This window comes from Salmo salar, chromosome 15, assembly GCF_965601325.2.
Source record: "Salmo salar chromosome 15, fSalSal1, whole genome shotgun sequence".
NCBI lineage: Eukaryota > Metazoa > Chordata > Actinopteri > Salmoniformes > Salmonidae > Salmo > Salmo salar.
In genome coordinates, this window is record NC_138305.1 from 72,306,154 (window position 1) to 72,331,313 (window position 25,160).

General features: G+C 42.4%; 1 protein-coding gene across 1 annotated transcript in view; it reads right to left on the reverse strand.

Annotated features, from left to right (window-relative positions):
• Positions 1-208: 208 nt before the first annotated feature.
• Positions 209-25,160, reverse strand: part of LOC106572271 (cAMP-dependent protein kinase type II-alpha regulatory subunit) — a 46,929-nt gene continuing 21,977 nt past the window's right edge. The window contains exons 2-10 of the mRNA XM_014146327.3: positions 15,044-15,079; positions 14,515-14,651; positions 6,580-6,686; positions 5,140-5,293; positions 3,526-3,627; positions 3,348-3,422; positions 3,170-3,235; positions 1,819-1,957; positions 209-1,176 (exon numbers count right to left, since the gene is read on the reverse strand). Coding sequence (XP_014001802.1) covers positions 1,052-1,176; positions 1,819-1,957; positions 3,170-3,235; positions 3,348-3,422; positions 3,526-3,627; positions 5,140-5,293; positions 6,580-6,686; positions 14,515-14,651; positions 15,044-15,079 — 941 coding nt within the window. The 3' untranslated portion in view covers positions 209-1,051. The remainder of the gene's footprint in view (positions 1,177-1,818; positions 1,958-3,169; positions 3,236-3,347; positions 3,423-3,525; positions 3,628-5,139; positions 5,294-6,579; positions 6,687-14,514; positions 14,652-15,043; positions 15,080-25,160) is intronic.

Below are 25,160 nucleotides of genomic sequence, written 5' to 3' on the forward strand. Positions count from 1 at the left end.
AATTGACTTGCCTAGTTAAAGGTATAATAATGGGTCATAGCATATTTTAGAAAACGACAGGAAATAAACCATATACAGTCATTGGATGGTTAAATAGGGGTGACCCCCCTCCCCCCATATCAAACAATGGCTCTTCTATAATCAGGAAACCATAACATGTAATAAATGTATATTTTCACCCAATACAAGCAACACACTGACACAGCAATATAATAAAAATGTTTGCTTTATTCTTATCCAAGACAACTCATTCAGAATGATCAAGGAGAAATAAGCACTATATTTTTGTTTGACATTGTCAGAGATGGTGCTTTATCTGAATTGGTCAAAGTAAAACAAAATAATGAATATATAATAATACATTAATCAATACATGTGTGGATTAATGACAACAATAGCCCTGAAAGGTAGGGTCCTCTGTGGTAATCACCGGCACTAACTGAATCAATCAACAACAGTAGGAGAGCTTTCAGAAAGGACTCAACCCCAAAGAAACACTTTTTTTAAATCATATTTTATCAAAGCTTCGGTTTATCTTCATAAAATGATTCTAAAACTTCTCTTTAAACCTTTACATTTTTTTTTGTGCATTTTTTACTTTTTATTTTGCTCTCTTTTTAAATGTATTTTCTTTTTCATCGGGTGTCTGTATTTTAAAGTGTGGGTGGTGCCTTTCGGAGTGCATGGGTCCTTGGCGGAGGTTTGTTGGCGTGTGTGTGTGTGTGTGTGATGCATCTGTGAGAGAGAAAGGACAAGCCTTCATGAGTGCGTGCGTGTAGTATGTCCTTGCTATGCTGTGGCGGTGGCAGGGTTGTATCAGCAGGGACACCGCTTTTTCAATTCAAACAAAGAGGCTGAAGGAGGTTCAAGCAACTGTAAGAGGGTGTGTGATATTTCGGGGTGAGTAGAAAGGGTGTGTACACCTATTAGTGAGCTTATAAAGGAGTGTTGAGCTAGAAAATCTTGTGTCAGAGTGTACTTATACTATGTAAGTGGGTGTGTATCTTTTAATTCATGTAAATTTGCTTGTGTAAGGCACAGAGGAGGGTGGTCAGTCTCTCAGGTCCATGCTGGAGCCAAACAGAGCTACCAGCTGCTCCTCGTAGTGGGTGATGTTCCTCTTCATGATCTCCTTACAGGAACCCAGCAGACGCTCAAACGCCTGGATGTCTATTACTGAAAAACACAGGAGACAGCATCGCTCACACAGCTGCACAACAGATCGTGAATATGACCCAGGTGTCAATCTAAGAACCAAACGGAAGCAAACAGCCCGAAACGGGGAGGGACTTCCTGAACTTGTTTTCATGTTCCGCTGCAAAACGCGTCACTACGGTGTGCACTAATGAATATCACCCTGCTGTAGCATATCCTCCTGTATAGTTTATTTCCGAAGGTTCTCTGCAACGCTTAGCTTAAACACTCCAGACCTCCCAGTCAAAACATTGCAATAAAACTATAGTGGAGCACGCTAAAGTGTGCAGATATTGCCATTTAATTCACATGACAATGTTGATACCCTAACCATACGCCTGGAGAACTGTGAGATGTGCAAAGACTTTAGAATTCATAAGAGAGCTGAACATTATCACGAGTACGTCTGTAACTATGTGTTTGGGGGGGGAGGGATAGTCACCTACAACACTTACAAGCCAGTAATCTACCATTAAGAGATTCAGGGAGACACAACAAACAGAAAATCTCTGTCACGCAGATGGACACCCACCCATGTGTGTCTGTGTCAAAATAACACACACGCACACACACACACACACACACACACACACAAATATCTGTAAATGTATGGAGGGGCCTTACCCAAGCACTTGACCTCTCCTACAGCGTACACTGATGCAGCGCGGGGCTTGTTGGTGACCAGGGCCAGCTCCCCGAAGTACTGACCCCTGCTACAGCGGGTGATCTCAACCTCCACATTATCCTCCTGGTTCGCCTTTGTCTTGAGGGAGAGAGGAGTTTATTTATTTATTTTTGGGGGGGGGGTTACAGAAAAGAGGATTCAATTTGTTTACTCTAATTGGAATAATATGTAGCGGATTCAAATCATTGGTTGCCGATTCAAATATTCACAAAATGATGTTTTAGCATGGAGCACGAGCACCAAGGAAGCCCAAACATGTTGTTCACTAGGCTATAGGCCATGTCTGCTGCAGAGGGACAGAGTAAGACCTGGGTTCAAATATCTTTCATTTCTGTGTATTTGAGTATTTTCAAATAATGTGGCCAAATCAGCTACAAATAACTTCCTATAGATAGCTGAACAGTTTAAATGCATGGTGTATTTAAATATTTGTATTTTCAAATATATGCCCATACATTCCAAGTGTACTTTGAAATACATTCCAATATTCAGCTACTTGTAGAAAATCAAGACTTCCTTTCTAAGACAGTTTGAAAGTCATTGAAATACCCTAAATAGTATTTGAACCCAAGTCTGGACAGAGCCATGAGAAAACTCACTATTGAGAAAAAATACTTTATTGATCCCGAAAGGGGAAATTTGACTGCAGCAGCTAATACATACAACACCAATTAATACACAGTAATGACCATGCAGACACTAAAAGCAGCACACAAGCAATGCGTTATGAAAACTAAATGTTCATATTAAAACATTTTTAAAAAAACTCATAGCAGAAGGTAGACAGGATCTGGAAATGTTCTGTCTTGCACCGTTCTGTCTTATAGAAAAGTGCTGGAAACAAAATGGTTGGCTCACCATTTACTAAGAAGTTATCAGATGGAGAAGTTATTAAGATGAGAAGGAGTTTTGGCGCAGGTACAGCCAACTAGTGCTAGTTAACGTTAGGAACCATAGCTACTTAGCTAGCTAAAATATAATTAAAACATTTTTCTGGATTATGAATGACAAATATTCAGATTCGAATCACAATTGTTTGATTCTTTTCAAAAAGGATCGCTGTGCTCAACTTGTATTATTACTCATTGTTAATATTGCAATTTAAATGATTAGTCATACCATCTTTGTCTTTGGGCGCAGGTTTGTTATGTAGTACATATGAGAAAAAAGGAGAGAGAAAAGAATAACAGGGCGACTTGAACATAAAACAAAGCAATTTTTTTTAAACATTATCTGGTGATGAGGCACAGACAGAAACGAGAGGGTGAGAAAAGGAGGAAGTAGACTTACTTTGCTCTTCATCATAATCTTCACTTCTCCGGTCTCCACGATGTAGAAACAATCTGCACTGTCCCCCTACACCGCAACACAAACCAACAGGGACCGTCACATTTACAACTCTTCGCGGTCGTCATTACCAGTAATGCCAAGACAACCTTCAGCACGTTAACAATGGAGAACGTCCTACCTGCATGATGATGCGTTCGCCATCGGAAAACGTCTTCATTCCTAATACATCCACAATTTTCATCCTCTCGGATAACTAAGAGGGGTAGAAGAGCGGGAGAGAGGTTTGACGAGGAAAAGCAAAGGCAAGGTGGCCATATCAGTGCTACATGTATCACTGTCCATCTTCCCCTCCTCACCTCCAGAGACTTCAGTAGAGGCACAGACTCCACAAATTGCTCGTACAGCCTCCTCTTCTTGGCATTGTTCTTCACAATGAGCCTACGGAACGTGGCCCGGTCCTGATGGTGTCACAGACAGCATCGGTCACGGTCACACAGACAGGCAGGATAACACTCAATCACACCGACACCGGCTAAACACAGACCGGCTATTTCCTTCTTATGTTATACATTTCTAGTGGGGGAAAGTTATGGATAGATCTGCCACCATTTACTATAATATCTATGTACTAATCTTCTATAACATTTACAATCATCATCTAATAATATATCATTCATTCAACTTTTATAGCACTTTTCATTTACATAAAGAGTCTTAAAGTTCAAAGTATGTATATACTGTATTCTATACTATGTATTGCATGTTAGCCTATGCTGCTCTGACATTGCTCATCCACATATTTATACATTCTTATTCTATTCCTTTACTTAGATTTGTGTGTATTTGGTATTTGTTGTGGAATTGTTAGGTATTACTTGTTAGATATTACTGCACTGTCGGAACTAGAAGCACAAGCATTTCGCTACACTCGCAATAACATCTGCTAACCATGTGTATGTGACCAAGAAAATGTAATTTGACCTGATTCACTTCAGTCCAATGCAGCCATCTTTTTTTTCTCTCTCAATAGCAAATCATTTCTGGGTAACAATTAAGTACCTTACAGTGATTGTTTTCAATTAAAATAGTCAAAAAGAAACTAAAATTGCTTCTTAGCAAAGGGCAATTTTAGAAGCAAGAACGTTGCTAGGACTGTTTGGGAGTGGTCTGGGAGTTGTCTGAGTGGGGAGGGGAAAACTGAAAACTAGCTGTTAATGGCCGAGAAGTTTGGAGCTCTTTCTTATTGGTCTATTAACTTATTTACTGCCTGGTGATGTAGGCCAAAATCATCCCACTAAAAGAGGCTGAAATTAAGGCGGTCTTTTCAAACAGCTCTTACACTAAAAGGGCCTTCTCATAATTTTCACGATTTCACAGTATTATTCCAACCGCAGTGTGAAAATATAAAAACACAGGTATATCACTTGTTTGAATGCACTGGGCCTTTAACAAAAGGTGCATTTCAGTAGCTGGTGCGGGAGTTCTCAGGACATGGTACAAGTAGAGGAATGGGCCTTTCCTCATTTCCTTAATTGTTCTCGCAAGCAAGGGGGGGCCCTATGACATCAAGTAGACCCATAAGACCAACTCCTTGAACTGTCAACTCCTTGAACTGTTCTACTCCTTGAACTGGTCAACTCCTTGAACTGGTCAACTCCTTGAACTGGTCAACTCCTTACTCCTTGAACTGGTCAACTCCTTGAACTGGTCAACTCCTTGAACTGGTCAACTCCTTGAACTGGTCAACTCCTTGAATTGGTCAACTCCTTGAACTGTCAACTCCTTGAACTGTCAACTCCTTGAATTTCGCAATGATGTCTAAAAAAACACTATTTTTCTCAAAACATTATGTATCTCTAATATATGGCCACTGTGTTATTCTCCCTGGTGTCCACAGGGAGGTGCTGTGGTAGAGCATAGCAGTGTGAACTAGAGGTCAAGTGTCAGGGCAGTGTGGGTGTGTCTCTCACCAGGCCCCAGAGCGCCCCCTCCTGGGTGGCGATGATAGTGGCAGCGCGGGGGGTGTTGTACATCAGTGCCAACTCCCCGAAGCTGCCTTTGTTGTCATACTGCCCCACACACTTCCCTACGCCATCAATCAGTACCACTATGTCATAGATTCCTCTGAAAGAAAAAGAAAGAGAGAGAAAGAGAAAAAGGAAGAAAGAGAGAAAAAAGAAAAGAAAAAGAAAGGAAGAAAGAGAGAGAAAGAGAAAAAGGAAGAAAGAGAGAAAAAAGAAAAGAAAAAGAAAGAAAGAGAAAGAAAAAAAGAAAGAAAAAAAGAAAGAAAGAAAGAAAGACAAAAAAAATAAAGAAAGAAAGAGAAAAAGAGAGAGAGAGAAAGAAGAGAAAGAAAGAAGAGAAAGAAAGAAGAGAAAGAAAGAAGAGAAAGAAAGAAAGAAGAGAAAGAAAGAAGAGAAAGAAAGAAAGAAGAGAAAAAAAGAAGAGAAAGAAAAGAAAGAAAGAAAGAAGAGAAAGAAAGAAAGAAAGAAGAGAAAGAAAGAAAGAAAGAAAGAAAGAGAAAGAAAGAAAGAAAAAGAAAGAGAAAGAAAAAGAAAAAGAAAAAGAAAAAGAAAAGAAAGAAAGAAAGAAAGAAAGAAAGAGAAAGAAAAAGAAAGAAAGAGAAAGAAAGAAAGAAAAAGAAATAAAGAAAACAGGGTCGAGAGAGTAGAGAGACAAAAGAGAAATTAAGAACGGTCTAATAATATTAGAAAACTCAAACATGAGATATTTGGAAACCATGCAGACTACTCTTCATCTACAATAAAGTTGATCACTGATCTAAATCTCTCACCTGTAGCTTGGACTTCATGTTTTCTTAAGACCATTACGCACCACTCTTGGGATTGACCAACCAGGGGGGAGGGGGGGCCAAGAGTACTACGAGTTCAGTTCTGGGAATTTACTTTGTGGTTGCCGGTGGAGCATTAACTTTGTTTGGGGGGGGATTAGTATGATGATCACTTGGCCATGTAGGTGACCAAAGGGTTTCCCATGATGCTTTGCAAGGCAGAGCGTAGGGAGGGAATTGGTTAACATGCTTATGACGTGCATCTAGACCTAAGCCTCCCAGGCTGAGGCACTAGCATGACTGAGGAGGGAGCTTAAGGTGCAGAGAGAATAAGCCCACTCACAGGGTCCCATTTGAGACACAGCCTATTACCTATGTAGCCCACTTCTTTTGACCAAGGCCATATGGCTCTGGTCAAAAGAAAGTGCACCATATAGGGAAAAGGGTGCCATTTGGGACACAAACATAGAGCCTAGGCCCAGGACGCACGGCAGACAAAACAACTAGAGGATCATGCCCAAGGGGGGCTTGTTGGAAGATGAGTGGGGGTGTGTTTGTTATGAATGCTGCTTTCTAGTGAATATCTTGATTGTTAAGATTCCTAAGTAACTACACACACCTCTCGATAACGTAGAAGTTGTCTCCGTCGTCTCCCTGGTCGATGACATGCTCCTGGGGCTGTACGCGCAGTTCAAACATGGCATCCAGGACTTCTGAGAACTGTTCCTGTGAGGGGGAGAGGGGAGGGCCAGTCAGGCAGGAGAGGAGGGGGTGATTAACTCCCGCCACCTGCCAAATCCAGCTAGATTTTGGCATTGGCGGGTAGATGTCTATTTCACTAGCCACGTTGGCGGGAGATCAGGGCTCCACAGTGCATTTCACTCGCATTTGTGAGTTCTACTAAGCTAACATATGGAATTGTTTTAAGATTGTCATACCAAGGATCATTTAGCTATTTGATTTGGAGTTGTAGGCCCCCTTAAGGTATCAAACAAATATATTTAAATAAAAGATTTGATGAAACAGAATTTGGCCTTACTCAGTGGCAATTTTAGCATGAAAATCTTGGTCGGGTTTGATTTAAAAAACAAAAAGGCATGCCAGCAAAGCCACTATACAACACATTAATTGCACTATAAATGGTGACAAACGGTGCCCAAAAACTAATTAGGGCCTAGATAAAAGCTGTTCCAACAGCAGTGCTTTCCCTTCAGCACCGTGGAGTGAATCCTTACCACCGCTACATCTTATCAGCTGGGCTTCGTCTGGCAGCGAAACAGCTCATTCAGCCTCATTTACCGCCTTTCTAAAAACCATAGCTGATTCGGCTGACATGCTTAAATAAAAAATGGTTTCTATTGACTCCTTGTGGATTCGTGTAACTTGATAAGAACCACATTCTCCTTCGGTAATAACGAATGCTGACATGACTTTTGAACCACACACAAGCATCACATTTGTGTTCAGTGAATTCATAATGTTTGTTTTTATATCATTAACACTTAGAGCTAAGTATAAGCAAGTGCAAGCAAATGAGCTACAACAAGGTAGGCCTATTCGTTCAGCGCTTTCAAAAATGGACACCGACAGAAATTCAGGTAGATGTAGCAAGACGTTGAGGCCTTAACTTTACTTTTCTTTCAGTCACCTCACACAAAGAGAGAAAACACTTAGAAAATGTCCCAACCAAATCATCACAAAGCAAAACATAAATATATCACCTATTGGAAAGACAACAAAAAAAATCAAAATAAACTTCAATGCTATTTGTCTCTAAACAGACAGTACATGGTGTCAGTCTGTCTGACCACTGTGACAGACAGAACACTGAGGAAAACACTGACTAGGTACAGACTCAGTGAGCACAGTCTGGCTATAGAGACCGGTCGTCACAGGCAAACCTGGCTGCCCAGAGAGGACAGGCTGTGCTCACTCTGCTCCAGGGGAGCAGTAGAGACAGAGTTGCATTATCTATTACACTGTGATAAATACTCAGACCTAAGACAATATTTATTTCCCAAAACTATCATTCAGTACAAAGAATTTTAAACTATAAAAACATGAGGAAAAATGACATATTTATTGGGTGAAAAGCCCAAATATGTGTCCTCCTTCCACAACCTGAGGGACAGCCAGTGAAAAGTGCAATGTAATATTTCCCATTTTGGTTTTGTTTTTCATATCCTGTCATGTGGCTTCTCAGTCATGTTGAGACGGGTCTACTGCTATTGCTTCAATGTATTGTTATTCTCATTAATATTGTTGTTGTAGTTGCTGTTAATGCTAATCACATTTCCACTACTACTATTGATGCCTTATTGCTGTTGGTCTCACAGTTTTTTGTTATATGTATACTTTGACAATGTAAGTCATTTAACTTGCCATGTCAATAAAGTCCACTGAATTGATTTGAAAATTGAGAGAGAGAGACTCAGCCAAACATTTGAAGTATTTTAATAGGCCTATGTGGTCTAAAAAGCTAGGAAAATACAATCACGAGGATCCACTTATAGACAATATACCGACGCAGACAGCGCATTGCGCAAACAAAACAACCCTCACAATATCAACTGGAGTTACATGGGTCCATTACTGAACTTTTTGTTGAAAAATAAATATTTGGGCTTCCCGAGTGGAGCGGCGGTCAAAGGCACTGCATTGCAGTGCTAGAGGCGTCACTACAGATCTGGGTTCGATCCAGGGCTGTATCACAACCGGCCGTGATTGAGAGTCCCATAGGGTGACGCACAATTGGCCCAGCATCGTCCAGGTTAGGGGAGGGTTTGACAGAGCTTGAGAGGATCTGCAGAGAAGAATGGCAGAAACTCCCCGAATACAGGTGTGCTTAGCTTGTAGCGTCATACCCAAGAAGACTCGAGGATGTAATCGCTGCCAAAGGTGCTTCAACAAAGTACTGAGTAAAGGACCTGTATATGTGATATTTCAGTCTTACATTTTTAAGAAATTTGCACAAATAAAAAAAAAAAAAAAACGTTTCTTTGTTATTATGGGTATTGTGTGTAGATTGATGAGGGGAAAAAAATATTTCATCGACTCTAGAATAAGCCTGTAACGTAACAGAATATAAAAAAGTATGTGGACACCCCTTCAAAATTTGTGGATTCGGCTATTTCAGCCACACCTTGTAAAATCGAGCACACAGCCATGCAACCTCCATAGACAAACATTGGCAGTAGAATGGCCTTACTGAAGAGCTCAGTGACTCAACGTGGCACCGTCATAGGATGCCACCTTTCCAAGTCACTTCGTCAAACTTCTGCCTTACTAGAGCAACCCCGGTCAACTCTAAGTGCTGTCCTCGCTTGCAACACTGACTACCAAATTTCAAACTGCCTCTGGAAGCAACTTCAGCTCAAGAACTGTTCGTTGGGAGTTTCATGTAATGGGCTTCCATGGCCGAGGAGCCTAACACAAGCCTTAGATCACCATGCGCAATGCCAAGCGTCGGCTGGATAGGAGTAAAGCTTGCCACCATTGGATTCTAGAGCAGTGGAAACGTATTCTCTGGAGTGATTAATCACGCTTCACCATCTGGCAGTCCGACGGACGAATCTGGGTTTGGCGGATGCCAGGAGAACGCTACCTGCCCGAACGCATAGTGCTAACTGTAAAGTTTGGTAGAGGAGGAATAATGGTCTGTGACTGTTTTTCAAGCCCCTTAGTTCCAGTGAAGGGAAATCTTAACACTACAGCATACAACGAAATTCTAGATGATTCTATATTTCCAACTTTGTGGGAACAGTTTGGGGAAGGCCCTTTCCCGTTTCAGAATGACAATGCCCCCGTGCACAAAACAAGGTCCATACGAAAATGGTTTGTCGAGATCGGTGTGGAAGAACTTGACTGGATTGCAGAGCCCTAACCTCAACCCCATCGAACACCTTCGGGATGAATTGGAACACTGAATGTGAGCCATGCCTAATCGTCCAAAATCAGTGCACGACCTCACAAATGCTTGTGGCTGAATGGAAGCCCCACAGCAATGTTCCAACATCTAGTGGAAAGCCTTCCCAAAAAAGTGGAGGCTGTTATAGCAGCAACGGGGGGGACAAACCACATATTAAATGCCCATGATTTTGGAATGAGATGTTTGACGAACAGTTGTCCACATACTTTTTGTGTAATGCAGTGTAACAATTGAGATGTACAAACTACGGCATAAGGGACTGATGACCGGATAAGAGGCAAGCCGTAATTTCGTTGATGACATTAGATGCGTGAGCTATGACGGACGTAGTGGACATTCCTGTTTGTTCAGCACTTTTGAAATGGAAAGCGACAGAATTCTAAAATGGGCCGTTCTTACATTATTCTCCCTGTACACCATGTCAAAACCGTAGGATAAACTTAATCAGTTTTACCTAATTTCTAATCAGCATGCTAAATGTGCAACCAGAGGGGGAAAAAATTATTCTAGACCACCTATACTCCGCAAACAAAGCTCTCCCTCCATTTGCCAAATCTGACGATAATTCTATCCTCCTGATTCCTGCTTACAAGCAAAAATTAAAAGCAGGAAACACCAGTGACACGGTCAATAAAAAGTGGTCAGATGAAGCAGATGCTAAAAACTACAGGACTGTTTTGCTAGCACAGACTGGAACATGTTCCGAGATTATTCCGATGGCATTGAGGAGTACACCACATCAGTCATTGGCTTTATCAATAAGTGCATCGAGGACGTGGTCCCCACAGTGACTATACGTACATACCCTAACCAGAAGCCATGGATTACAGGCAACATCCGCAATGAGCTAAAGGGTAGAGCTGCCGCATTCAAGGAGCGGGACTCTAACCAGGAAGCTTATAAGAAATCCCGCTATGCCCTCTGACGAACCATCACAGGCAAAACATCAATACAGTACTAAGATCGAATTGTACTACACCGGCTCCGATGCTCGTCAGATGTGGCAGGGCTTGCAAACCATTACAGACTATAAAGGGAAGCACAGCCGAGAGCTGCCCAGTGACACAAGCCTACCGGACGAGCTAAATAACATCTATGCTCGCTTTGAGGCAAGTAACACTGAAACACACATGAGAGCATCAGAAATTCCGGACGACTGTGTGATCACGCTCTCCGCAGCTGATGTGAGTAAGACCATTAAACAGGTCAACATTCACAAGGCCGCTGGGCCAGACGGATTAACACGATGTGTACTCCGAGCATGCGCTGACCAACTGGTAAGTGTGTCGTCACTGACGTTTTCAACCTCTCCCTGTCTGAATCAGTAATACCAACATGTTTCAAGCAGACCACCATAGTCCCTGTGCCCAAGAAAACTAAGGTAACCAGCCTAAATGACTACCGACCCGTAGCACTCACATCTGTAGCCATGAAATGCTTTGAAAGGCTGGTCATGGCTCACATTATCCCAAAAACGCTAGACACACTCCAATTTGCATACTGCACTAACAGATCCACAGATGATGCACTCTCTATTGCACTCCACACTGCCCTTCCCCACCTGGACAAAAGGAACACCTATGTGAGAATGCTATTGATTAACTACAGCTCAGTGTTCCAACACCATAGTGCCCTCAAAGCTCATCACTAAGCTAAGGACCCTGGGACTAAACACCTCCCTCTGCAACTGGATCCTGGACTTCCTAACGGGCTGCCCCCAAGTGGTAAGGGTAGGCAACAACACAACTGCCTCGTTGATCCTCAACACAGGGGCCCCTCAGGGGTGCATGCTCAGTCCCCTCCTGTACTCCCTGTTCACTCATGACTGCATGGCCAGGCACGACTCCAACACCATCATTAAGTTTGCTGATGACAACAGAAGGGTAGTGCGTACGGCCCAGTACATCACCGGGGTCAAGCTTCCTGCCATCCAGGACCTTTACACTAGGCAGTGTCAGTGGAAGGCCCTAAAGATTGCCAAAGACTCCAGCCACACTAGTCAGACTGTTCTCTCTGCTACCGCACAGCAAGTGGTACCGGAGCGCCAAGTCTAGGTCCAAGAGGCTTCTAAACAGCTTCTACCCACAAGCCATAAGACTCATGAACACCTAATCAAATGGCAACCTGAACTATTTGCATTGCCCCACCCCTTCTAAACTGCTGCTACTCTCTGTTATTATTTATGCATAGTCACTTTAATAACTCTACCTACATGTACAAATTACGTCGACACGGATGACCCCGCACATTGACTCTGTACCGGTACCCCCCTGTATATAGCCCCGCTATTGTTATGCACTGCTGCTCTTTAATTATTTGTTATTCTTATCTCTTACTTTTTTTGTGGTATTTTATTAAAACTGTATTGAAGGTTAAGGGCTTTTAAGTAAGCATTTCACTGTAAGGTTCTATTATTGTTGTATTATGGTGCATGTGACAAATAATATTTGATTTGAAATAACGGGGGCATATAAGCAGACGATATAAACTCTTACAATATTCAATGACATTTCTCTAAATCAGGCTACAGGCTACATGTGCACCGCCAGGTCAGAACAGTGTATCTAAGGGTGAGGCACATGTGTAGTAAGCTGTTAGTAGCCCAACATACACTTAGTATTACTTTCTTAGCTAAAGTATACCATGGCATTTTTTTGCCTTTACCTCCCTTATCTCACATCATTTGCTCACATTGTATATAGTCTTATTTTTTTTATTTTTTTTTTCTACTGCATCATTGATTGTATGTTGTTTTACTCCATGTGTAACTCTGTGTTTTTGTATGTTGTCGAACTGCTTTGCTTTATCTTGGCCAGGTCGCAATTGTAAATGAGAACTTGTTCTCAACTTGCATACCTGGTTAAATAAAGGTGAAATAAAAAATTAAAAATAAATACATATATCCATGGCATATTACATAATTTACTGTATGTAGTAGCATACTAGACATATTTTTGGACTTTGTTGTGCTCACTTGAACAGGAAGGTGGTGTGGTGGTACGTCTTGTGGGCAAACTGTCATCAAACTTAGTCAAAGTCTGGCATTCTCTGGATGAAGTCATGCTGGATTGACAGCATGGCCAATGAATTCCAGCCCATGGTGTTGCGTGTGAATGTTTATCATTTTAAAGCTTGGAAAAGAGGCCCTTTCAGACAGAGGTTTTACATCTTTAAACCCAGAGGGACCACACACCCTCTCCACTGAATAGCAAGCAGTGGAAGCAAAATAGTGATTACTTTGCGACGCTTGCAGTTAGCCACTGATTCCTTCCAAACCACTCATTGTTGAATTTGCGATTTCCGGCTTGTTGTGTTACGCTTATGACCAATGGCCGATGAGCACCTATACGTTTTATCTATATTTTCTCTTCATATGAGAAGGATTGGAAAGGGTTTGCCAGTAGATTGTCGACGTGATTCATGATGACTGCTTGTCTAGCTAGCTAAGACTTTGAAAGTATGATGTTGACATGATCAGTCCAATCAAAGCTACGGTAGATATGTGATTTGACGTAATATTTTCTGAAATGTCTGTCCTTTATCTTTTTTTGTTTTTGATGTATTTAACCCCTTTAGGCACTAAACTATCTCCATATACACTTCCATAAATGTTTTTAACTGGTACCTAGCTACCTTCAGACTAGTCTTGTGAGGGGTCCTAGAGCAAAACAACCGACATGTATGCGTTTGTGAGAGACTCGCCTTTCCATAGAGTGACGCTTCGGGGGGGGGTGCAAAACGGAAAACACCACCGTGTTCATGAGAGTCATCTTTCCACAGAGGGGTTTGTAGGCCAAACCATTTGGACTCTACAGACGTGAGAAGACCGATTTTCGGGATGTCTCATTGGTCTGACAAACACCGCTCTAGCTCTGACACCTTTCACCGCAGGTGCGACATCGTGCAACAAGATACCATCTCTAGCTTAAAACAACATTAACAACATTAACAACATTAACATGATACCATCTCTAGCTTAAAACAACATTAACATTAACAAGATACCATCTCTAGCTTAAAACAACATTAACATTAACATTTCCATTAACATTAACAAGATACCATCTCTAGCTTAAAACAACATTAACATTAACAAGATACCATCTCTAGCTTAAAACAACATTAACATTAACATTTCCATTAACATTAACAAGATACCATCTCTAGCTTAAAACAACATTAACATTAACAACATTAACATTAACAAGATATCATCTCTAGCTTAAAACAACATTAACATTAACAACATTAACATCATCTCTAGCTTAAAACTGACGGATTTTGATGCAGATTATTTATTATGCTAATTGATTCCACATCTCGGGGGTTATTGACAGACAGAAGGTGTGAGTTGTGCCCGTCTGGCAGCTTGTGTATTACTGTGTTACTGAGTGTACCAGGAAATAAACAAACTAACTAGCAGTAACCATTTATCCCAAAAGACTGAACAATTCATTTAAATGCTTTAGAATTGAATGAGTGTTCTATTAGGTTGTGAACGTGCTGATGTGAACTACAACCTATTGGAACAGAAGCGCATGAGACTGTGTGGCTCATCACAGACTTGACTAAAGTGAAGAGGTTTCCTGTCACTGTGGTTACGGCGCGTCTGTCTCGTCTTCGTACCTGTTCCAGGGTCTTAAACAGTAGAATATCTTTGCAGGCGTCCTGCAGCCGGCAGCGCTGCTCGTCTGTTTTGGGATGCACCACCCTCGGCTCCTCCACCTCGTCATCGTCATCTGGGTTAAAGGCCTCCGCGCACACTAGTGGGGGAACACTTAGATTGTAACACAACCTTGGGGGGGGGGGGGGGGGGGGGGTAATACTGTAACACACATACTGGGGCAACAATATTACTGTAACAAACACCTAAAGAGTCAAAGTAAGGCATTCCTCAATGTGCTAGTCACAACGAGGGAACACATTGTAAAGCACACGTCGGGGGACTAATACCAGTGTGACACACCCTGAGAAGTTATCAGCATATAGTGATACACTAAGACAACCAGTAGTAACTTAGTGTCAACACCCAGGAGGCATTCAGAGGGCCGGTAAGATTACACCAGAGCAAAGATCTCTGGCTACACCTACTTAACATGCAAAACGTCACCGCTGCAGATCACATTAGGGAGTGGTGACGTCAAACAGAACTCACCTGACACTCTGCGGTTGTATCTGCTGGGGGGAGGGGCTGGGAGAGAGAGAGAGAGAGAGTTAGCAGGGGAACATTCTCTCCTGTTCACAGTTCACACGTCGCTGCAACTGCAGAGCCTGTGGGTCCGACCTCTGACATAAGTGCTAGCATAGCGCTCTCGAACCCGGCAGAGAGAAACAACTCAAAACACATGAAAGGAGACCTGACCCGACCCGCATACATTTACGTATTCACACTCCGATAAAGCCAGGCAAAATATAAAAATCACACAAAAGAAGAAAGCACACCACCAAACCCACACATTTCCCCAAAATTCCCAACGCACAGCCTGTTGCGTGGGTGTCTTAGACGCAGACTCTTAGGGCTGTGACAGTAGGGTCGGACAGACAGCGGAACATGGATTGCCTGGAAGGCCAGTGTTGATCATGAATATGTATCCAGTGTACTCCGGTTGTGAATATGAATGTTTAATGAGTGAATGGAGGAAAGCTACTATAGAGAGAGAGAGATAGAGGCCTGTGATGCGAGTGTGGGGTCTGTGGGGTCCGTGGGGGGGGGGGGGGGCAAATGACAGGACAGTGTCAATACCACAGCCCAGGGTTCCCATCCTCTGTCTCCCTTCACACTCTATTACCAAGCTGTCAGCAACCATTAACGAGGACATGTGAACGCAGGCCCGATGTGGAGGCACACATTTCAACCCCCTCACCTTCCCCTTCCTCACTGGGACACACTTCATAGTTTATTCCCTAGGGCCCAAGGTCTACAGCTTAAAGACATCCTCCAGCTATTCTTTTTGAAAAGCAATGTCCCAAGTATAAATACAGTAAAGTACACACACTTAAAAGATGCAGTCTTAAACTTCTGGATCATTTCAGCCAGTCGTTTTGAAAAAGTGGTGCTCCCGAGCCAAAAGTGGTCCCGTCACCCATTTCGTATGATGTTACGTCCTACAATTTCATTTTTGCAATTGGTACTATAAATTTGTACGGCCTCCCCCTTGCTTGTGGGAACAATAGAGGAGCAATAGAGAACAAAAGAGGAAAAGGTCCACCCCCCAGGGTTAACACCCGCCACCCAAATGTGGGTAGATTGAGACATAGTTGGGTAAGAATATATTTAACCAGCCACGTCGGCGAGTGGTCACAGAGCATTTGGGAACATTTCATTTATTTTTATCCAAAGCACATATTGGTTGAATCTACCCAAAAGGCTACTAAAATGTGACTATGTCCACGTGTTTCTTGGCTAGTTACATCGTTTTGTTCACACGCTAGGTTGCTTTTCCAATATTAGTTTGTGTTTTCTGCAACTGTCTGCTGTGATTATCCTCTGACAGACACAGAATGCCCTGTTACCGTGGTAACGGCCCACCCCTTATATGGGCATCTAAACATTGTCGTCACAACTAATGACTCGAATATTTGAGGGTACATTGAGATTGATTGAGCACGGACCACTCCAAAAAAAACACATTTCATTCCTCATTAAAAACTCCCAAATACTTCCATTGTGCTCATAAAAGCGTAGAGCCCTGATCTGTAATAATACACAGTCTAGCCGTATCGCTCAGCCTTGTGGCAGGGTAGGTACTTTGTCGTTTGTTGATGTTCATTTGCAGAACTGTTCCTGTTTTTACCATTGTATCTAAATTATTTAGTTTAACATATTCAGGACACAAAAAATGAAATTGAGCAATATAGCAAATTACTACTTCTTACTGGTAATACATTTCTTGTTTTAGAAACATTACAAAGCATTCTCATCCTTCAGTGATTTTTTTGGTGCAAATGTTTTTTTCTTTCTGCCTGCCACGGTGGCTAGTTCATTTCCTACCCTGCCCATGAGGATACCTGGTAACACCTACTGAGATGTGCCTTTTGTTAAGGGCAATTCCACGGTAACAGAGTGATGCTGAGACTCAGGTTTTTCCCCCACTTTAAAATACATGTCAAACAAAAAACAATGATTGTTTAACTTTGCAAACCATACAATTACAATTTCCACAGAAAATGTTACAAACACACATTTGCTTGAAGAACCGTGCAGAAAGTTTAGTAACAGAATTACGGTTTGTGCGTTCATTCTGTTACCAAACTTAGCATCTGCACTGTTCTTCAAGTAAATGTGTTTCTATAACATTTTCAGTGAACATTTTTTAAGTCGTCCTTGTGCATAGATTTGTATGGTTTGTTTACCTATACAAATCATTGGTTGTAAAGTATACATTTTTAAGTGAAAAATCAGAGTCAGCGTCACTCTGCTACCATGGAATTGCCAATAAGTAAATCAGTTGATAAATAAGGTGAAAAGGAGACTGGAGTAGGACCTTAACTCTTCCCGTTGCCCTAGATTTGTCCGTCTTCAGGTCAGTCAGTCACACATCTGGGCCCGTATGCTTCAAGTGTCTCAAAGTAGGAGTGCTGATCTAGGATCAGGTCCCCTCTTGTCCATGTAGATTAGATTAGTTTAGTAGTCACATGCAGGGTACAGTGAAATTGTTATGCTACGAGCGCCAACAGCGCGGGCCCATTTAAAACAAAAATCACATTCATTGTGATCCGAAAGGCAAAACTGATCAGCTCATCTTACCAAACCCTGAGCACTGACTGAAAATGGTGAGTAGAATGGGATTTTAGGAAATATGGGCATGACTAATTTCACTTCAGTTAAATAAAGTCATGGCCAGAGTGGCCTTCGCCCTAATCTGGCACAAAGGGCATCAGCTGGCCAGGCATAAAGTTAAATAAGTCATTCATCATGTGAGAGGGAAGGGTGAAAACAGCAGGCTAGTTCTAGGCTACTTTATGCGTTTTCAAATCTGGATCGTTTTATTATGTTTATTGATTTATATTAACATAATGGATGTTTCAGGGTGTCATAATCATTATACTAAAGTGCATTTCTGGGAACCACGGGAACGAGTGGAGACTAAGTGTGCCATCGTGCAAGGACATGTGCATTTGCGTGTGCTGCGGGGTTTGTAAGGAGAGTGTGTGAAGTGCTCTCGCCTGTCGTCACGTATGGGGGATATCAAGTGCCTGAAGTTGCCTTGACAACAAAACACAAGGAAAGACCTCATTGCCATAACAACCCCCCTCCTGAAACTACCTCTTCCTAAGTGCCAGGTTAACCCTCTATCTAACCCGGTATTCTTCCCCTCTATCACGATAGCAATTCCTACGCTGTGCTGGCTGACGTCTAAATTGATTTCTATCACACGTTATCACTGTCTGCTGGCCCTGCTAATTGCAGCTCGAGCTGAAAGATGATCAACGTGGCACTGCTCTACTCAGCCTGCCCATGTGAGAGAGCAGAGGAGAACGGGAGCAGTCAGAGAGCACTTCCAAACAAAGAAACGTCGGTGTGAGTGGTTTGTTGCATCCCACTGTTGTGTACAGAGCATAAACAAAATGGTGATAACAGATAGTGCGAATATTGACCAGACTGGCTGTGTACGGACTGTCCTGCTGTTAGTTGAACAGTCTTCCCTCACACCTCCCTCAATGTTGCTTTCTCACCTCTCAATCCCCACTCCCACTCATTATCTGTCAGTCTCTCGCTCTCCCTCTTTGTCCATTTCTTCCTCTCCCCCCCCCCCTCCCTGTTTATCTCTCTTCTCCCCCTCCCTGGTGTTATAGTCAAGGCCTGTCTGATAAGCACTGGGTCATATGAAGACCAGCCCGGAGAGGGAGCGGTGTGCCTCACGTGTCTCCTCGGCAACCACAAGCTCAGAGGGCGTGGCTTCGTTGATGTGGAGTGGAACATTGCCAACAGGGGGGGGGTGACGTGGTCATCAAACATGGGTACAGTTAATGGTTGGTTGTTCTCGCTGGTTGCGTTCTTACCAGATTCTAAGATCCCACAACGCCTGAACGAGTGTTTATCTCTTGGCACCACATGAACACGACAGAGCATTATCTTATATACGCAGACAGAGCGACTGTTAATAAAGACAGGACTGTGAAGTAGCAACCAGCGTCAATGGGCCCTATTGGGCAGATCAGGAACACACGAGGACATTAAGAAGGGAAGTGTTGTTGTGAGGCTGTAGGGCAAGAGACTAGGAAGGGACTGGGGGGGGTTAAGTCAGAACACGCTCTGTTGGCATACTGGTGTGGTTAGAGCACCGTGGGGACAGGGCAGGATAGGGGCATCCGTGTCTCCAAACCAACATGGCCGACCTTGCCAATGGGGCGAAGCCAGCCATGAAAGCAGTAGGGAGAAGAGAGGCGGCTAGACTGGCTGGGAGCTCTCTCGCGCTCTCAGATACTGCCACAGCTGTACACAACCGTAAAAGAGTCTATTGTAGTCAAGGCTGTCACACTGCTCATGACTGACCACTGCTCACACTACCCGGACTATTGACCCCACCCATTTTTACACTGCGGCAACTCTCATTTATTATCCATGCAGTCACTTTAACTCTACCTTCACGTACATATTACCTCAATTACCTCGACTAACCAGTGCCCCCGCACATTGACTCTGTACCCCCTGTATATAGCCTCGTTACTGTTATTTTATTGTTGCTCTTTAATTATTAGTAATTTTTCTATTTAATTTTTTTCATTTATTGTTTACTGAGTAAATACTTTAACACTTATTTTTTTCTTAAAACTGCATTGTTGGTTAAGGGCTTGTAAAGTAAGCGTTTCACTGTAAGGTCTACACCGGTTGTATTCGGTGCATGTGACAAATAACATTGGATTTGAAATATGTTCATTTATAGCCATGGTATAAAAGGCATAATCAACTCCAGGGCTCTATGCGTTCTCTGGAAAATAATGCAACTCCGTGGAAGATCAGTTCCACTCTGCTAACGCGTCGTGGAACACACCTTCCACATCGTGCACTATTTTCCCGGGAACGCCCCTGGTTGATTACCCCTTACCTAGCCTATGGATTAAGATATCTTCTGAGATACGCGGTAGCACAGCGGCAATAGACGAGCTGGAAGGCGAGCCATTGGCTGCGTCTGAAATGGTTACCTATTTCCCCCCCCCCCCCAAAAAAAATCTGCCATATTGAATAGGGTGCCACTTCGGACGCAGAAATGGTTGTGTCTGCAAGCTTGTTGCTAATGCTCCTCTGTGCGGATGCTGGACATCTGCTAAGCCGATTGCTTTGACACAACCTCTTAACCAGTGATCAGTGAGGCCCAAGCCGCAAGGAGATAAGGTTAGCCTTACCTCATACTTCACTATGTTACTCTTTTATACACATGCATGCACTCACTGACTCTCTCAAGAGGGCACAGCTGTGTGTGTGTGTGTGTGTGTGTGTGTGTGTTCCCCTGTACGTTTATAGCCCTGTCATTTGTATTTATTTAGCCAGGATCGTCTACATCGGTAACAATTGCCACTGTTTAACAGCGAGTCCTGTCCAATTTCAGCCCTGCTGTTTTTCCTCACATACACACATCTGTTTAATGCATACGTGTTCCAAACAGCCCTGACGATGATGATGATGATGGGTCAAGGAACGTTGCAGTTGGCTTCACTCACCCCTGTAGTCCTCTGTGCTATCAATAATGTGCTGCAGTTAGACGTCACCAGTCAATGTGGCCCCTCCCCAAAGTGCACCGCTCAGCACTTGACAGCACTGTATAGACTAGTCACAAGGCTGAGTAAATCCAGTCACACACACACACACACACAGTCTAATCCACCATTTTCCCTGAACATCAAGGCGGTGGTGTGGCGAGGAGGCGTGGATAAGTGATCATTGCGAGTGAATACACACCGTGTTTTGTGTTTCACGCTGCTTCAGAAACCTCTCGTCATGTGAGAGTCATCTGTGGATGCCGAGTTTGTACACAAAAGCCAGTGATAAATTGTTGTTTTGCTACCAAATCGTAGAGGCCCTGTACACGCTACAACGAGCCGTGCTAAAGCAAGGACTGTTGAAAATGATTTGACATTTTGGCCATTTAGCAGACTAAGAGAGACTTACAGTTCATTCATCTTAAGGTAGCTAGCTAGGTGGGACAACCACATATCCCAGTCATAGTAAGTGCATTTTTCCTCAATAACGTAGCTACCAGCAAAATCAGCCATAGTAAGAAAGAAAAAAATTAAGTCAGATAGTAAAGGGAAAAATGTATGGTATGTCGGTGAAATTGCTAGGGCAGGCCAAATGCTGGGAAAACATGTACTCGACTGCCTACTTTTCCCACACCCACCACAAGTTTACCACTGTGTGACAGAACATTACACACACATTCCACACACAGGCTGTTCGGTTTTCTGTTCTTTGCGAGAGGATTTCCACTACAAGCTGGAGTACAAGAGATTACTCTGAATTTTTAGCTCGTCTTCAACTGTTGTACTCATGGAAATTAATTATATATATATATATATTTTTTATCTCCCCGTGTCTTTTCCGGCTTTCCCTCTCTCCCTGTCAATCTGCCTCCTTTACCATGCCCAACGCTCGCTCTTTGTCACTCCACATTTCCCTCCCCCTATCCAACTCTCCCTCTACAGACTAAAGTCCTTAAAAGGAAGTGGCCCTGTCCTGTTTAGTGCTTGCGTTGTTAACCCCTTCATGTCGGAGAGGTCTGGGTGCCAATTTTATGGCAGATGCACTAGCTAGGACTTTGGCCAAAGATGTAACAACTCCACATCGATAGACTATAGCCTAAGTCAAAGGGAAGCTTGTTGCGTGGGCAGAGAAACAGCAGCGAGGCTTTCGAGGGTCTAGAGACTGCCACGTTCAGACCTAGTCCTGGTGACAAACAGCACAGACTCACATGTGCTCATTTACAGTAACAAAGCCTTTCTACTTGTGTTTAAACTTCACAATTGAAAGCGTGTTAACCAGTGGTGACCAACCGGTCGATCACGATGGACTGGTCGATCGCCAAGGCATTCCTAGTCGATCACCAAACATTTCTGTAAAAAAACAAAACAACGATAAAGCCTTACATTAACATTTTTCTATTTGGTTTCGTGTGCTGTTGGCAGAGGGTGCACTTGATTCAGCAACCCTAGCGACGGGAAGGCAAAGTGTTCCCATTTTGAACCATTTCATGTGTCCGAAAAGGTAGAACTCCGCCTACCCGGCAGGCCCAGAGAGCAAATCAAGTGCATCTACAGGAATCAGAGTGCACAGCATAGTTGATACTGTGAGATTTCAAAAACATAAAACCGGTTGGTGACCACCGGTTAACACGCTTTCAATTGTGAAGTTGAAACAAGTAGAAAGGCTTTGTTACTGTAAATGGGCACATGGGACTCTCTGGTGTTGGTAACATAAACAGCACAGAGTTAAGCACTGCTGTTTTTATGAGTGAGTTCATGTTTAAGTTGTTATTCAGCACTGTCAACACTTTATTCAACACTTTTATAAGCCATAAAATGTGCGTTCTACCTACAACGTGTGCGCTACAGTGTTTCGATAAGCTTGCATTTTTATTAGCGGCTTGTCTCTTTTATATGGAGCAATATTTCACTTTATCTGGAAATCGGATTAACGACATGAATTGGTGCATGAGGCAGAAATAATGCATCAGCTGGAAGACTGTGTCCCCTTTTCTCAGTGAAGGGAGAGAGAGGGGAGGGACGGTGAGCCTCACCGCTGCTCCCTCCCTCCCCTCAGAAGCAGGCCCTCAGTCCAGTAACAAAAAAATGATTACGCTCACTCAGCTAAGGAACACCTGCTCTTTCCATGACAGACTGACCAGGTGAATTCAGGGGAAAGCTATGATCCCTTATTGATGTCACTTGTTAAATCAGCTTCAAAATCAGTGTAGATGAAGGGGAGGAGACTGGTTAAACATTCACAATGCAGAAATCGCTCTGCCATTTCCTGGTTGCTGAAATTGTAAATATTTCCGCTAATTTCAGTTCGTGACAAAACAAGCTAGTATAGTGTAGAGAGTCATTGTACCATCTAAACTGCTGTGAAATACCTTTTCCATAATCAAAAATATTGTATTTTCTGCTGTTTGAAATTGGTATACCAAACCAAAAGTAAAAGCTGCAAAACTGAAACTGATGAACGGGAAGCATAGAAATAACACACATAGAACAGATCTACCTCTGCTCATTCTCAATGAAAGTGAGTCTATGAAATCTATAACTACATTTGGTTGGATCGCCCAAAAAGTTACACATTGCAGCTTTAAAGAAGGATTTTTAAGCCTTGAGACATGGATTGAGTAGGTTTGCCATTCAGAGGGTGAACGGGCAAGACAAAAGATTGAAGCGCCTTTGATAGAACCCTCGGTGGGTATGGGGTATAGTGCTTCATAAGCTGGTTATTCGATTGTGGGGTTTGAATAGTGTGAGAAGACAACATATTTGGTGAGAATCACAACATAGGGTACAAAAATTCTAGCTCCTAAAAAGGGGCATTAGCCTACATTGGGTGTATAATTTTCAATTACAGGATTACTTAATGTGCAGTTATTTTTCTGCTGTATATTCTGTTACCAATAATAAAAAATAATTTCTTAGGGGGTGGATCAACTTTAATATTGCATTTTCCATCAATATAATTTTCTGCATCATCTCCAATCCCCCATATATTTTTGGTGTAAATACACACACACACACTTTTCAAATATATTTTCCTTTATTATTCCCTGCAAACCCTACCACCCCTCCCCTAATTGGAGTAAACTAATAAACAATAACACTTAAGCTTCCACTTCCAGCTGAAACATCCTATATACATTTTACAGACACAATCTATTTGATAATAGTTAAATTAGATTTGTTTTTAGTCCTGGCCTTCCTTTATTTCTGAACCTATATACATTTTACAGATTATTTTTTACAATTGTTATCTTGTTGTCATTAGTCCCACCCTTCAGCTTCATTCAACCCCTACCATCGATCTCTTAACACCATCCATTTTCGATTTCTATTTGCCATATATTTTTCAACTGTGCTGTGATGCTTCACAAAAGTTCTGAACCTTTCTATTCTCATAGTTTCTACAGATTTTAAATGAAAATATAATTATTTTAGCTTTTTTTTTTATTGATCGATTGACTATGACTTTTCAAATGACCCAGTATTGCTATCTGCAGAGTTAGCTCCAGGTAAAATGTTGCAATTCTTCAGCCATTCCTGGACCTGTGACCAAAAACGAGCTACATATGGACAGTACCAAAATAAATTATCTAATGACTCTGCCTCCTCACAGCAAAATCTGCAGAGCTGGGAAGGTTGACACACACACACACACACGTTCAAAAGTTTGGGGTCACTTAGAAATGTCCTTGTATTTGAAAGAAAAGCACAATTTTTGTCCATTAAAATAACATCAAATTGATCAGAAATACAGTGAACACATTGTTAATGTTGTAAATGACTATCGTAGCTGGAAACGGCTGATTTTTTATGGAATATCTACATACGCGTACAGCGGCCCATTATCAGCAACCATCACTCCTGTGTTCCAATGGCACATTGTGATAGTTAACCTAGGTTTATCATTTAAAAAAAAAGGCTAATTGATCATTAGAAAACCCTGTGCAATTATGTTGGGACAGCTGAAAAAAACTGTTGTCCTGACTTAAAGAAGCAATAAAACTAGCCTTCTTTAGACTAGTTGAGTATCTGGAGCATCAGCATTTGTGGGATCGATTACAGGCTCAAAACGGCCAGAAACAAAGTGCTTTCTTCTGAAACTCGTCAGTCTATTCTTGTTCTGAGAAATGAAGGCAATTCTATGCAAGACATTTCCAAGTAACTGAAGGTCTTGTACAACGCTGTCTACTACTCCCTTCACAGAACAGAGCAAACTGGCTCTAACCAGAATAGAAAGAGGAGTGGGAGGCCCCGGTGCACAACTGAGCAAGAGGACAAGTACATTAGAGTGTCTAGTACCCGCAAACTAGTACCCGCAAAACACAAGTCTCAACGTCAACAATGAAGAGGCAACTCTGGGATGCTGGCCTTCTAGGCAGAGTTCCTCTGTACAGTGTCTGTTATTTTTTCCATCTTAATCTTTTCTCTTTATTGGCCAGTCTGAGAAATGGCTTTTTCTTTGCAACTCTGCCTAGAAGGCCAGCATCCCGGAGTCGCTTCTTCACTGTTGACGTTGAGACTGGTGTTTTGCGGGTACTATTTAATGAAGCTGCCAGTTGAGGACTTGAGGTGTT